This window comes from Loxodonta africana, chromosome 9 (genome assembly GCF_030014295.1).
Source record: "Loxodonta africana isolate mLoxAfr1 chromosome 9, mLoxAfr1.hap2, whole genome shotgun sequence".
In the NCBI taxonomy this organism is placed as follows: domain Eukaryota; kingdom Metazoa; phylum Chordata; class Mammalia; order Proboscidea; family Elephantidae; genus Loxodonta; species Loxodonta africana.
The window spans coordinates 95,766,686-95,781,418 of NC_087350.1; the positions used below are offsets into that span (position 1 = coordinate 95,766,686).

Genomic DNA, 14,733 nt, shown 5'->3' on the forward strand with positions numbered 1-14,733 from the left:
AGGTGTCCATCAATGGATGAATGGTTAAATAAATTGTGGTATATTCACACAATGGAATACTACGCATTGATAAAGAACAGTGACGAATCTGTGAAACATTTCATAACATGGAGGAACCTGGAAGGCATTATGCTGAGGGAAATTAGTCCGAGGCAAAAGGACAAATATTCTATAAGAGCCCTATTATAAGATCTTGAGAAATAGTATAAACTGAGAAGAACACATACTTTTGTGGTTACAAGGCGGGGAGGGAGGGAGGGTGGGAGAGGGTTATTTACTGATTAGTTAGTAGATAAGAACTACTTTAGGTGAAGGGAAGGAAAATGCTCAATACACGGAAGGTCAGCTCAACTGGACTGGACCAAAAGCAAAGAAGTTTCCGGGATAAAGTGAATGCTTCAAAGGTCAGCGGAGCAGGGGCGGGGGTCTGGGGAACATGGTTTGAGGGGACTTCTAAGTCAATTGGCAAAATAATTCTATTATGAAAACATTCTGCATCCCACTTTGAAATGTGGCGTCTGGGGTCTTAAATGCTAACAAGTGGCCATCTAAGATGCAGCAATTGGTCTCAACCCACCTGGAACAAAAGGGAATGAAGAACACCAAGGTCACACAATAACTATGAGCCCAAGAGACAGAAAGGGCCACATGAACCAGAGACTTACATCATCCTGAGACCAGACGAACTAGATGGTGCCCCGCCACGACCAATGACTGCCCTGATAGGAAGCACAACAGAGAACCCCTGAGGGAGCAGGACAGCAGTGGGATGCAGACCCCCAAATTCTCATAAAAAGACCAGACTTAATGGTCTGACTGAGACTAGAGGAATCCCAGCAGTCGTGGTCCCCATACCTTCTGTTGGCACAGGACAGGAACCATTCCTGAAACAACTGATCAGACATGGAAGGGACTGGACAATGGGTTGGAGAGAGATGCTGACGAAGAGTGAGCTACTTGTATCAGGTGGACACTTGAGACTGTGTTGGCATTTCCTGTCTAGAGGGGAGATAGGAGGGTAGAGAGGGTTAGAAACTGGCAAAATAGTAATGAAAGGAGAGACCGGAAGGAGGGAGTGGGCTGACTCATTAGGGGGAGGGTAAGTAGGAGTATGGAGTAAGGTGTATATAAGCTTATATGTGACAGAGTGACTTGATTTGTAAACGTTCACTTAAAGCTCAATAAAAATTATTTAAAAAAAAAGATTACAGCCCCGGAAGCCCTATGGGGCAGCTCCCTCCAGGGTTGTTATCATCTGAAATCGGCTCCGTGGCACTGGGGTTCCATCCGGGTGTCATGGGCGTCACAGAGAGTTAAGCACTGGGCTACTAACCGAAAGGTACCTTTCAGAGGGGCCTTGGAAGGAAGGACTGATTGTCTGCTTCTGAGAGATCACAGCCTTGAAAACCCACAGCTCTGCAACACTTGGAAACCCTACTCTGCCACGTGTGGGAGCCCTACTCTGCAACACACGGGAACCTTACTCTGCAACACCTGGGAGCCCTACTCTGCAACGCATGGGAACCTTACTCTGCAACACCTGGGAGCCTAACTCTGTAGCACATGGTAACCTCACTCTGCAACATATTGGGTAGCTGTGCATTGAAATCCACTGGATGGCAACTGGTAGCTGTTACATCATTATACTAGGGACATTCCCTCATTTGCATGTTTTGCTTTCGATTGGTGGCTTTATACACGGAGGAACGGAAAAGTGAAAACCAGAAACCACAAAGGACCCGGAAGCAGCTGCCTGAATGCACAGTCCAGGTTGATGAGGAGTGAAGGAGGAAAGCACCCTGGGGTTCTCTGCATTGCAGAGGAAGGAAACTATTGTGATATGGGAGTGAAAGAAAGGGATTCAGAAAGCAGGGAAAGAAGGGGGGAGTGTGCCAGGTATCAGAATCAGCAAATAAATAATGCATAGCTAATGTATGACTCAATGGCAGTGGGTGGGTTTTTAATGTATGGTATAAGAAGCCCTGGTGTCGCACTGGTTAAAGCACTCGGCTGCTAACAAAACAGTTAGTGGTTCGAACCCACCAGTCAATCTGTGGGAGAAAGGTCTGCTTCCGTACAGATTTATAGCTTTGGAAACCCTACGGGACAGGTCTACTCTGTCCTGTAGGACCACTATGAGTCCAAATCAACTTGATGGCAGTGGGTTTGATTTTTTGTTTGGGTGGCACAATTGTTAAGCACCTGCCAGCTAACCAAAAGGTTGGCAAACTCACCAGCCAATCTGCAAGAGAAAGACCTGGCAATCTGCTCCCATAAAGATTACAGCCTAGGAAATCCTATTGGGTCAGTTCTTCTGTGCCTTATAGGGTCACTGTGAGTCGGAATTGACTCAATACCACACAACCACAACAAAAGTGTATGATACATTACATTCCAGAAAACTGGGGCTCAGAAAGGTTAAGTTCATTAACCAGGATCACACATATATCCTGGCAGAATTTACATTCCGTGAGGAAATTTATATTGCATGCGTGTGAAATTTCTTATGTTTCATATTTTAGATCTTTAAAAAGTTTTAATGCATGTTTTGTTCCCAAAATTACACTCTCTTGCTCCCTGGACTGTCTTTTATTACTGGATACTCTGTCCTTTCTGCTTGTTTTCACTTAATTTTGGTCTTTAGACACTGAGAGAGTGAAATTTTCTGATCCACTTTTATTTTTCCATCTTTTGACAAAACTGGTCCAGACTATTCTACTCACTCATTGCATTTTGATTATCTGTGCATCCCTAGAGGCTCATTATGTTCCTGTGCCCCCAATAAAGAATCACAAACTAATATCTCCAAGATGTAACATTGTTGGAGGTTCCGGGTCCACATATGCATCAACCAACGAGGTGTCTGCCTTTAGAAGTTTCATGGGCACCTTCGAGTGAACATCTGTTTTCCCCTCTTGTTCAAGCTTCTGGTGAGAGAATCCCTTGTCCTCCATGTCTCCTCATAACAGGAAACATGACTGAAATTCATTAGCCGTGATCACTGTTTCTATGTCTTTGTCTGGAAAATTGAAAGCTCTAAGAGGTTAGGAATCGTGTTTGCTTTATTTACCTCTGTATTCCAGAATAGTCACGTACTCGGCCGTAGAGACATGCTGTTTTTAAATATCACTTGACTAGAATGAATGAATGAGTAAATTTCTCATCCATTTTTCACACTGAGATGCAAATTCAGGTTATTTCCTTTTTTAAGAAAAAGCAAAAAAACCCTCTTCTGTGAAGGAATTTAATAAATCAAACAAAAAATAATTAGACAAAATGTAAGGGTGAACATATTTTGTCATGCTTTAATATGTGATGAACGTGAACATGATATTCTATGAAGCAAAACTATTTTAAATATCCAACATAATTGTTGTTGTTGAGTCGGTTCCGACTCATAGCGACACTATGCACAAAACAACGAAACACTGCCCTGTCCTATGCCATCCTTGCAATCGATGTTATGCTTGAGCTCATTGTTGCAGCCACTGTGTCAATCCACCTTTGTTGAGGGTCTTCCTCTTTTCTGCTGACCCCGTACTCTGCCAAGCGTGATGTCCTTCTCCAGGGACTGATCCCTCCTGACAACATGTCCAAAGTATGTAAGACGCAGTCTTGCCATCCTCGCCTCTAAGGAGCATTCTGGCCACACTTCCTCCAAGACAGAATTGTTCATTCTTTTGGCATTCCGTGGTATATTCAATATCTTTGCCAACACCACAATTCAAAGGCGTCAACTCTTCTTCTATCTTCCTTATTCATTTTCCAGCTTCCACATGCTATGATGTGATTGAAAATACCATGGCTTGGGTCAGGCGTACCTTAGTCTTCAGGGTGAGGTCTTTGCTCTTCAACACTTTGAAGAGGGCCTTTGCAGCAGATTTGCCCAATGCAATACGTCTTTTGATTTCTCAACTGCTGCTTCCATGGCTGTTGATTGTGGATCCAAGTAAAATGAAATCCTTGACAACTTCAATCTTTTCTCCGTTTATCATGATGTTGCTCATTGGTCCAGTTGTGAGGATTTTTATTTTCTTTATGTTGAGGTGTAATCCATACTGAAGGCTGTGGCCTTTGATCTTCATTAGTAAGTGCTTCAAGTCCTCTTCACTTTCAGCAAGCAAGGTTGTGCTATCTGCATAATGTAGGTTGTTAATGAGACTTCCTCCAATCCTGATAACCCGTTCTTCTTCATATAGTCCATCATACAGATTAAATAGGTATGGTGAAAGAATACAACCCTGACGCACACCTTTCCTGACTTTGAACCAATCAGTATCCCCTTGTTCTGTCTGAAAAACTGCCTCTTGATCTATGCTAATTTTCCTCTTGAGCACAATTCAGTGTTCTGGAATTCCCATTCTTCCCAATGTTATCCATAGTTTGTTAGGATCCACACAGTCGAATGCCTTTGCATAGTCAATAAAACACAGGTAAACATCCTTCTGGCATTCTCTGCTTTCAGCCAAGATCCATCTGACATCAGCAATGATATCCCTGGTTCCACTTCCTCTTCTGAAACCAGCCTGAATTTCTGGCAGTTCCCTGTCGATATACTGCTGCAGCCGCTTTTCATTAATATCATCTATATAGATAGATAGGTAGATATGTTGTTGTTGTTCCAGTAGCACTTGCTAACCTCTTTTTTTTTTTTTAATTGTGATTTAGGTGAAAGTTTACAGAGCAAATTAGTTTATCATTAAACAGTTAATATACACATTGTTTTGCTACTTTGGTTACAAACCGCATGATATGCCAACCCTCTCTCCTTCTCCATCCCAGATTCCCTGTTTCCATTTGTTCCATTTTCCTGGCTCCTCCTGCATTCTCATCTTTGCTTCTCAGCTGTTGTGTCCATTAGTTTCCTATACATGATTGACCTAGGAAGCACTTCCTCACATGTATTATTCTTGACCCTATAAATCTGTCTAATCTTTGGCTGAAAGATGAACCTCAGGAATGATTTCAGGACTGAGTTAAAAGGCTGTCGGGGGCTATATTCTGGGGGTTTCTCCAGTCTCTGTCAGACCAGCATGCCTGGTCTTTTGTGTGTCTGTGTGAATTTGAATTTCGTTCTAAATTTTTCTCTCACTCTATCCAGGACCCTCTCTTGTGATCCCTGCCAGAGCCAGGTGGTGGTAAATGGGCACCATCTAGTTTTTCTGGCCTCAGTCTGGTGAACGTTGTGGTAGTTGTGTCCATTAGTTCTTTGGACTAATCTTTCCCTTGTGTCTTTGGTCTTCTTTATTCTCCTTTGCTCTAGCCAGAATGGAATTTTTATATGTTTTTATTTCTCTCTCCCCCTTTTTCTTACATAAAAATTCTTAGGTTATATTTATCTAAAAACAAGAAACAACTAATTTTTGCTGAAAAAAAATGCTTCTATCCATAAATCTTTTCAAAACTAAATAAACCCTATAAAATTAACCTTATCAAAATATTTTTTAACAATTCACAAGCTCTCATGATCCGATATACAAAAACGAATCCCAAACTCATACCTCCATCAATAGCATTTTTGCACATGGTAGAGCCGTGTATCCAACTGCTGGTAAGACTCCTGTCAATAAAACTTCATGTCTCCCAGGCACTTTAGAAAGGACATCTAATATTTCCTTTTCTTCCCAGCATCTTTCATAGCTAAAGTTATTGTGTAAGAACATCATTTTTAAAAAATTCTTTCAGTAGTATTTAATATAGTTGGAATTAAGTAAACATCAGTATTGTTTTTATGTTTCTTTCCCTGTATCACTGAAAGTTCTAGCACGGAGAGGATCGTGTTTGATTCGTTCACCTGGATTTGACGGCAATTATATAATCTACCACTTACTCATTGGACACACATGGCATGAATACAATGAATGAGTGAGTAAATACATTTTACCATCTGTTCTCCAATTTCTTTTACAAAATTAGGGCTTTGATTTTATTCTTCAAGAATGAATTCAAGAAATTTTCTTTGATAAGAATTTATTACATAAGACATAATACAAATTTAATTAAATAAATAATAGAAAGGTGGATATGTTTTATAAATTTTAATACAATGTAAATATGGAATTTTTAAAAACAAAAATGTAGATATTACAAATTTGGTAACAAGCCAGAAAAAATCAATAAACATAAATAAATAAATAAAGAGGGAGGCAGACGGATAGTCAGGACAGTCATCTCCTAAAGACTGATGTCCTTGGAGCTGAATATTTTTCACATATACTTTTTTAATACTGCTGTCAAAGAAATTGCTGGATTTAAACTCATAAATTGTGACTAGAGCAGAAATAAGCATCTTCTGAAATGACCAGAGATATGCATGCAAGTGCGATAGGGCATATCAGTCATTGTAAGTGAAGTCAAGATGAACTCATGTCACCATCCTTTCTTCTTAACCTTTCTTGCAAGTTTGTCGAAGAAGAGAAGGATCCCCTGATTTCCACTCTGACAACTTCCCAGGCACACTCACTGTATTCCTTCTCTTTCAGATAGGAACAGATTCCCTCAAAGTACTCCTTCACAGCCACTTCAGGGGCCTCAATGGGCAGGACAGATTTTTCCTCTTCCGTTGCCTGCACGAAGCAGGTCTCCAAGTCTTTCTGCTGTTTAAGGAGTCCACTGAGGAGCTGGTGCAGGCGGGTAGTGTTCCAAGGAGAAAAGGAGTCCTTTCTATGGAAGAGTTCAAAGATCTGCTGGAGCATCTCGTGGAGGAAAGCGATGGCCTGGGCCTTCTGGAGCTGGCTGCCATCCACCATCTCCTGGGGGAATCTGAAGTCCTTTCTGTCATTCAGACAGAAGAAAGTGGGGAGTCTCTGCATTTGGTCCAGAAGGTCAACGGTCTTCTCACTAGCCAGGCTGTGGTTTTGAGGCAGATCACAGCCCAGAGATAGAGCAGGGCCACAGCCGAACACCACCAGGGCTGTCAGTAAACAGAGCAGGAGGGCCATTGGGAGAACTGAGGATGCTGCTGGCGCGACTGAGCTGGGCGTTTGGTTGAACCTTGGAGCCTAGGTTCTCTGAAGACATTCGTTCTATCATGGCTTTTATATAGGGAACATAAGAGTTCTCATTTTCGAAACCATCCTCAATATTAAACTTTTGCTTCCCTTTTTTCGTTTTCATATAAGCATTTTCCATATGGCCTGAGAAGATGTCATCAAAGTCTAAATTTTTGCAATAGAACTTTAATTTTCTCAGTAAATTTCAGGTGTTCCAATGTAAGTGGATACTTGTAAAAAACATCTTTGTCATATAGTCCACAATTTAGGTGGATATGTAAATACTCTTATACACACCATCTATATGTATATACACACATTACTCTTCTTTGTGCTGGGAACAAAGCCCTCATCCTGGGCTTTCTTTTTGCCCCCCTTACTTTACATAGGAAGTCAAAGTCAGACTCCCTCAGCCCCATGGCTTTTGTCACAAGTAAGCTCTTTAGGACAAAGCCTAGATTTTGTTCTCTGTTTTATTCATAGCTGAGCCTGATGATTATTAGTGAATAAGAATCTCCAACTGTTCTCTACCTTCTACAATACAATCATGTAGGTCTGTGTGCTTTTGCTTCACCAGGGCCACAAGGTTAGTAGTTTAATAGCCATTGCCCTTTCTTTCCACTCTTTCTTACTGGATGTCTACAGTCCTCCTCAGGCTGTGCCAGTACCCGCAGCAGGAATCCTAGTTCCTTGCAGGTGCTTATGGGTGTAGAGATTCTAATTACAAGATGAATTTATTGTCAACCTTTCCCCAGCACTACCCCACTCACAAGGTAATTATCACAGTGTAACACCCTCTCCTTTAGAGTGACAGAGTGTTCTTAAACAAAACTTTCCTGGACTCACTTGCTGAGGGCCACTGACCACATCCAGATGGCTTTAGACCCCTTTTACTGAGGAGGAGTTTTTTGTTGTCAAATCATTAATCCTCCAGAACGTTCACCTGTGCTCCTAGGCTGTTGGTGTGAAGGACGCTAGTTATCATTGCTGACCTCCGCCTCTCCTGACCTATTGTCTTAGTTATCTAGTGCTGCTGTAACAGAAATACCACAAGTGTATGGCTTTCACAAAGAGAAATTTATTCTCTCACAGTCCAGTAGGCTACAAGTCCAAATTCAGCGCATCAGCTGCAGCGGAAGTCTTTTGCTTTCTGTAGACTCTGAATGAAGGTCTCTGTCATCAATCTTTCCTTGGTTGAGGATCTTACCATCTGCAGGGGCCCCGGGTCCAAAGGATGCCCTCTGCTCCCAGAGCTGTTTTCTTGGTGGTATGAAGTCCCCTTGTCTGTATGCTCCCTTCTTTCTTTTATATCTCAAAAGAGATTGGCTTAAGACACAATCTAACCTTGTTGATTGAGTTCACATAACTGCTGCCTATCCCTCCTCATCAACATCGTAGAGATAGGATTTACAACACTTAGGAAAATCACATCAAATGACAAAATGGTGGATGATCACACAATACTGGGAATCTTGGCCTAGCCAAATTAAGATGTACATTTTGGGGGAATAAAATTCAACCCATGACACCTCTGTACATAACTACTAAATATGTCTATGGCCTTCAGATCCTAATAGCAAAAGATTTTCTGGTCTATGTAGGTAGAGGAATAACCCAATTGTAATTCTTTTACTTTTAGTAGCCAAATCATTTTTATTTTGCCAAGTACAGCTTTTATTAGTCAACTTTCTTACTGAAACTATTGAACAGTTGTTGTGCTTGAAGTTTCTGAGCTAGACACAGTCTTTCTTTTACATTAGTGATTTTTCATTTTCAATTTTTGTTAACGTTTTTCATGTTGTGGTTTACTGGGCAAGGTTGTCTTGCTGCCTCTGCATTACTCCATTTCATCTTGCGGTTAACACAAAAAAAGGGAAGCAAAAGAAAGGCAAAGGAACTGTATCATTTTTCTCTATGAGTTTTAGGATGCCAGATTTTTTGTTTCTTATTTCAACTTTCCTAGAAAGCAAAATTTGACAGTTGTTTGTGGGCGAAAAGAAAACAAATATTAAGTCTGACTGTCACAAAAGTGAAAGGAGGGAAGTGACCTTTTAGCTGACAAAGTGATGACGTGAAAGCTAACAAAATTGGGGACTAAGGACTATGGTAGATGAGAAGAAGGAAGGTAATACTGAAGTAAGCAAAGGCAGCAAAATGGTTGCTACTGCCAGCAGCTTAAGTGGGTCAATGGACAGCCTTCAGCTTTGCAAAACCAACTCTCTGATTTATCTTTCACTTAACCCACATGTCTTCAGCTCTGGGGAGAGAAAGGAGTCAGATAATGCCTGAGTGCCCCTCTCGAGCATTTCACCGAGGTAAAGAAATTTACTCAGGTGATGAGTAGAATGGTTTCAGGAACTACAATTAAAAGAAAGGGAATTGGGTGATTCAAAGATATTCTGTTCTTAATCTGGATATTTATCAAAATGATATTTAAAAATGATAACAGCAAATTTTATTGTCTTGCTAAGTATGGACCACCCTTTTTTCTAAGATATTTACAAATATGAACAGAATTGTCTAGGCAACACTATGTGGATTATACTCATTTATTAAAATTGTCTAGAGAAATGAACTAGTCAGAAGGTAACAAAATTCTACAGTAAAAACTATAGAAAGAGTTGAAATAATGATTATCTGGAAGGGCCCATTAAAGGAAGTGTGGGATAGAAATGGACATGCAATTTATGAACAAAAGAGAGACCCTGGCATTAAATCCATAGTGCTGGGAAGGTCAAGTGACAAAGGATTCTGGGTTCCAACTCAAATGCCAAAGTTTTACCATCTCTTATTTAACAACGGACAGAAGGCATGGTGTAAATGGATTAAACTACGCAGACTCCTATAAATCTATTTACTTTTAACTCAAGTTTTCTTCTGTATAAACAAAATAAGAATGAACAAAAAGCAAACAACAATTTCCACTTTGAAGATTGCCGTGGATACGGGCTCTGACTTTTCTCCTTCACGGCCTCCCTGATTCCATGGATGAGCGTCTCCAAGGCCAATCTGTTCTCATTACCAAGGACAACAACTCAGTTTCTCACCTGTCTTCCAAACTGAACTTCCCGTTGTCTACTGACTAGTAGATGTTTTTTACTTGCTTTCGGGCCCCAATTCTCAGGAAAGGTTCCAAACACTAAGCTTAAATGTGTCCACCCAGTGCACTATGTACCTACTGGAAAGAAAAGAAAGAGAATTCATCCAGCAATGTCACTTTCAATTAACTAAAATAAATCAATGAATTTTCACTGCCATTAGAAATTGTGATATTCCAGTATATACATTACTAACATTTGCTCTGCTGAGAAAACTGTGCCTTACTTGTTACTAAGTACTCAAATGCCATCCTGTGACCCTTTTGTTCAAGTGTTGTTTCATTTTGTTTTTAGAAGGAGGCTGCAACATGACCTGAATTTAATAGCTTCCTTGGATCGCATTGGCTCCATGAATCATTTTCCCTGGGCTGTGATGACTTGCTACATTCTAGAAAGGAAAGAAAAGTGTGCTGCTGGCACTGGAGTAACTCTCGTGCCTTCCCATACTCTATGGGCTGCTGTGATATCAGTGGCATGGGTGCTGGGGGCACTGATGATGTCCATGTCTCTATTGGAGAGCTTCATGCTCTCGGGCTTCTCCTCCTGTGAATCCAAATGATTTGAAGACATAATTGACTTACTGCTGCCTATTCTACTGTTCCACCTCTTGAAGCCCTGCCATGTTCTAGTCAACACTTTAAACATCTCATTTCTCCTTTGAAGCTCTCAAACTGCAACTGACTCTTTCAACGTGCTTCAAGTTCCATGACGTACACTTTGGTTTTTGAGTAAATGAGAGCCCTGTGCCTGCCGCATCTCCTGCTTGTAGAATTGGAATGTGGACGTGCCTAAGTGAGGCATAGGTGAGCTCCTGGATTCTTCACCAGTTCATTCGATGTAGATGTGTGGTCAGTGAAGGCGATAAAGCTCCCTCCGGTTACTGTGTTTCTGTGTTCAGCTGGTCATGCATGGGATATTGTTTGCTTCAGTGCAAGGCTTGGCGTGTAGAGAGAGTCGAGGCATGGCGATATTCACACTTTTGATCCCTGTGTCCCCAAACTCAGCTATCTCCAGCTGATAATGCAACGCGGCCCCCTAAAGCCATTCTAGGGAACTGCAGCAACAACCAGGGCCTCTTGGCCCCCTTCTCTGGTTGAGCACCTTGGTAGTTAACATCAAGCAATACTGAGGGACCTGTGTAGGGCCGGTGTGTGGTGAGCGCCTTGCTGCTGACAGAATCCCAAACCCACACTTGATCTCCAATATTTTAAAATATATAACAGATTCATCACCTATGGATATGACCATAATGTGGTGATAGAGATTTGTGAGGCATAGAGACAGCACAGCACCAAATCATACAACTTTTGCTCCCCAAACATAAAAATAAGAACACTCAAAATGTAAAATTGCGTGGGGGCGGGGCCAAGATGGCGGACTATGTGGACGCTACCGCAGATCCCTCTTGCAACAAAGACTCAGAAAAACAAATGAATCAATCACATACATAACAATCTATGAACCCTGAACAACAAACACAGATTTAGAGACAGAGAACGAACAAATACGGGGAGGCAGCAATTGTTTTCAGAGCCTGGAGCCAGCTTACCAGGCAGGTGACCTTTGGCGCCCGTTTTGGGGCAGAGCCCAGGGGGGCAGATGGCACAAACAAGGGGCCCAGCCCTGGCCCCCAAACTCATTCCGGGAGGGGGCCCTGCCGGTTCGCATGGGCGGCGTGGCGGCGCAGCCGGTGGGAGAAGTCCCCAGGAGGCAGTGACAGGTCTTGGAGCAGGGAGAGCAGCGTCCCAGCCGGGAAGCCGTCCCACTGGGATTTTGGCGGGGTGCGGGCACGGCATAAGTGCGGGGAGCTGCTCCACCCCCCTGAACTAACCCCGGAAGGGGGCCCACCCGGTTCGGGTGGGCGGCGTGGCGACGCAGCCCGTGGGAGAAGTCCCCGGGAGGCAGTGACAGGTCTTGGAGTGGGGAGAGCAGCGTCCCAGCCGGGGAGCCGTCCCACCGGGATTTTGGCGGGGCGCGCACGGCATAAGCTGGGGAGCTGCTCCACCCCCCTGAACTAGCCCCGGGGGGGGCCCAGCCGGTTCGCGGAGGCGGCGTGGTGATGCGGCCGGTGGGGGAGGTCCCCGGGGAGGCAGCAACTGGTCTTGGAGCGGGAGAGCGGCATCCCAGCCGGGATGCGCAGTCGCGGCACAGGCGCGGGGAGCTGCTCCGCTCGCCTGAGCTGACCCCGGGGAGGACCAGCCGGTTCGCCGGGGCGGTGCGGCGACATGGCGGGACGGGGAGTCCCTGGGAGGCAGCGACTGATTTTGGAGTCGGGAGTGCACTGTCCCAGTAGGGAAACCTTGACGTTGGGCGTGGGGCTGGCAGCGGAGGATCTGACCGTGACTCCAGCGGGCCAGACCCCCCGGAGGCAATCTCCACACAGCCAGCACACATAGGCGACACGCCCTGTGGAAATCTCAGATATAATAGTCATTCCAAGCAATACAAGCAACTCTGGCTATATTCTGAGGTGCAACTCTCCTATCTCTCTGATCCCTCCCCCACCCTCTCCAGGTGGCTTCATTAATATCCGAATAGCCTGAGCCAGAGGGAGGACTCTGATAGGGATCTGACTGCATTTTTTTTTAGCAGATTTTCTGGAAAAACTAGTTTCCCGGTGATGGCTCGGAGACAGCAGTCCATATTAAACCTCATAAAGAAGCAGACCATGACAGCTTCTCCAACCCCCCAAACAAAAGAATCGAAATCTTTCCCAAATGAAGATACAATCCTGGAATTATCAGATACAGAATATAAAAAACTAACTTACAGAATGCTTCAAGACATCACAAACGAAATAAGGCAAACTGCAGAAAAAGCCAAGGAACACACTGATAAAACTGTTGAAGAACTCAAAAAGATTATTCAAGGACATAGTGGAAAAATTAATAAGTTGCAAGAATCCATAGAGAGACAGCATGTAGAAATCCAAAAGATTAACAATAAAGTTACAGAATTAGACAACGCAATAGGAAGTCAGAGGAGCAGACTCGAGCAATTAGAATGCAGACTGGGACATCTGGAGGACCAGGGAATCAACACCAACATAGCTGAAAAAAATCAGATAAAAGAATTAAAAAAAATGAAGAAACCCTAAGAATCATGTGGGACTCTATCAAGAAGGATAAGTTGCGGGTGATTGGAGTCCCAGAACAGGGAGGAGGGACAGAAAACACAGAGAAAATAGTTGAAGAACTCCTGACAGAAAACTTCCCTGACATCATGAAAGACGAAAGGATATCTATCCAAGATGCTCATCGAACCCCATTTAAGATTGATCCAAAAAGAAAAACACCAAGACATATTATCATCAAACTCACCAAAACCAAAGATAAACAGAAAATTTTAAAAGCAGCCAGGGAGAAAAGAAAGGTTTCCTTCAAGGGAGAAACAATAAGAATACGTTCTGACTACTCAGCAGAAACCATGCAGGCAAGAAGGGAATGGGACGACATATACAGAACACTGAAGGAGAAAAACTGCCAGACAAGGATCATATATCCAGCAAAACTCTCTCTGAAATATGAAGGCGAAATTAAGATATTTACAGAGAAACACAAGTTTAGAGAATTTGCAAAAACCAAACCAAAGCTACAAGAAATACTAAAGGATATTGTTTGGTCAGAAAACCAATAATATCAGGTACCAGCACAATACAAGGTCACAAAACAGAACGTCCAGATATCAACTCAAATAGGGAAATCACAAAAACAAATTAAGATTAATTAAAAATAATAATAATAACACACATAACAGGGAATCATGGAAGTCAATAGGTAAAAGATCACAATAATCAAAAAGAGGGACTAAATACAGGAGGCATTGAACTGCCAGATGGAGAGTGATGCAAGGCGATATAGAACAATACAAGTTAGGTTTTTACTTAGAAAAATAGGGGTAAATAATAAGGTAACCACAAAAAGGTATAACAACTCCATAACTCAAGATAAAAGCCAAGAAAAACGTAACGACTCAACTAACATAAAGTCAAACACTATGAAAATGAGGATCTCACAATTTACTAAGAAAAACGCCTCAGCACAAAAAAGTATGTGGAAAAATGAAATTGCCAACAACACACATGAAAAGGCATCAAAATGACAGCACTAAAAACTTATTTATCTATAATTACTCTGAATGTAAATGGACTAAATGCACCAATAAAGAGACAGAGAGCCTCCGACTGGATAAAGAAACACGATCTATCTATATGCTGCCTACAAGAGACACACCTTAGACTTAGAGACACAAACAAACTAAAACTCAAAGGATGGAAAAAAATATATCAAGCAAATAATGAGCAAAAAAGAAGAGGAGTAGCAATATTAATTTCTGACAAAATAGACTTTAGACTTAAATCCACCACAAAGGATAAAGAAGGACACTATACAATGATAAAAGGGACAATTGATCAGGAAGACATAACCATATTAAATATTTATGCACCCAATGACAGGGCTGCAAGATACATAAATCAAATTTTAACAGAACTGAAAAGTGAGACAGACACCTCCACAATTATAGTAGGAGACTTCAACACACCACTTTCGGAGAAGGACAGGACATCCAGTAAGAAGCTCAATAGAGACACGGAAGACCTACTTACAACAATCAACCAACTTGACCTCATTGACTTATACAGA

The 14,733-nt window shown here is 42.3% G+C and overlaps 1 protein-coding gene across 1 annotated transcript; it reads right to left on the bottom strand.

The window, feature by feature from the left end:
• Nucleotides 1-6,167: 6,167 nt before the first annotated feature.
• Nucleotides 6,168-8,204, bottom strand: LOC135232311 (interferon omega-2-like). Its single transcript, XM_064290431.1, has one exon. The coding sequence runs from the start codon at nt 6,939-6,941 to the stop codon at nt 6,354-6,356; it is 588 nt and encodes a 195-aa protein (XP_064146501.1). The 5' UTR covers nt 6,942-8,204; the 3' UTR covers nt 6,168-6,353.
• Nucleotides 8,205-14,733: the final 6,529 nt, after the last annotated feature.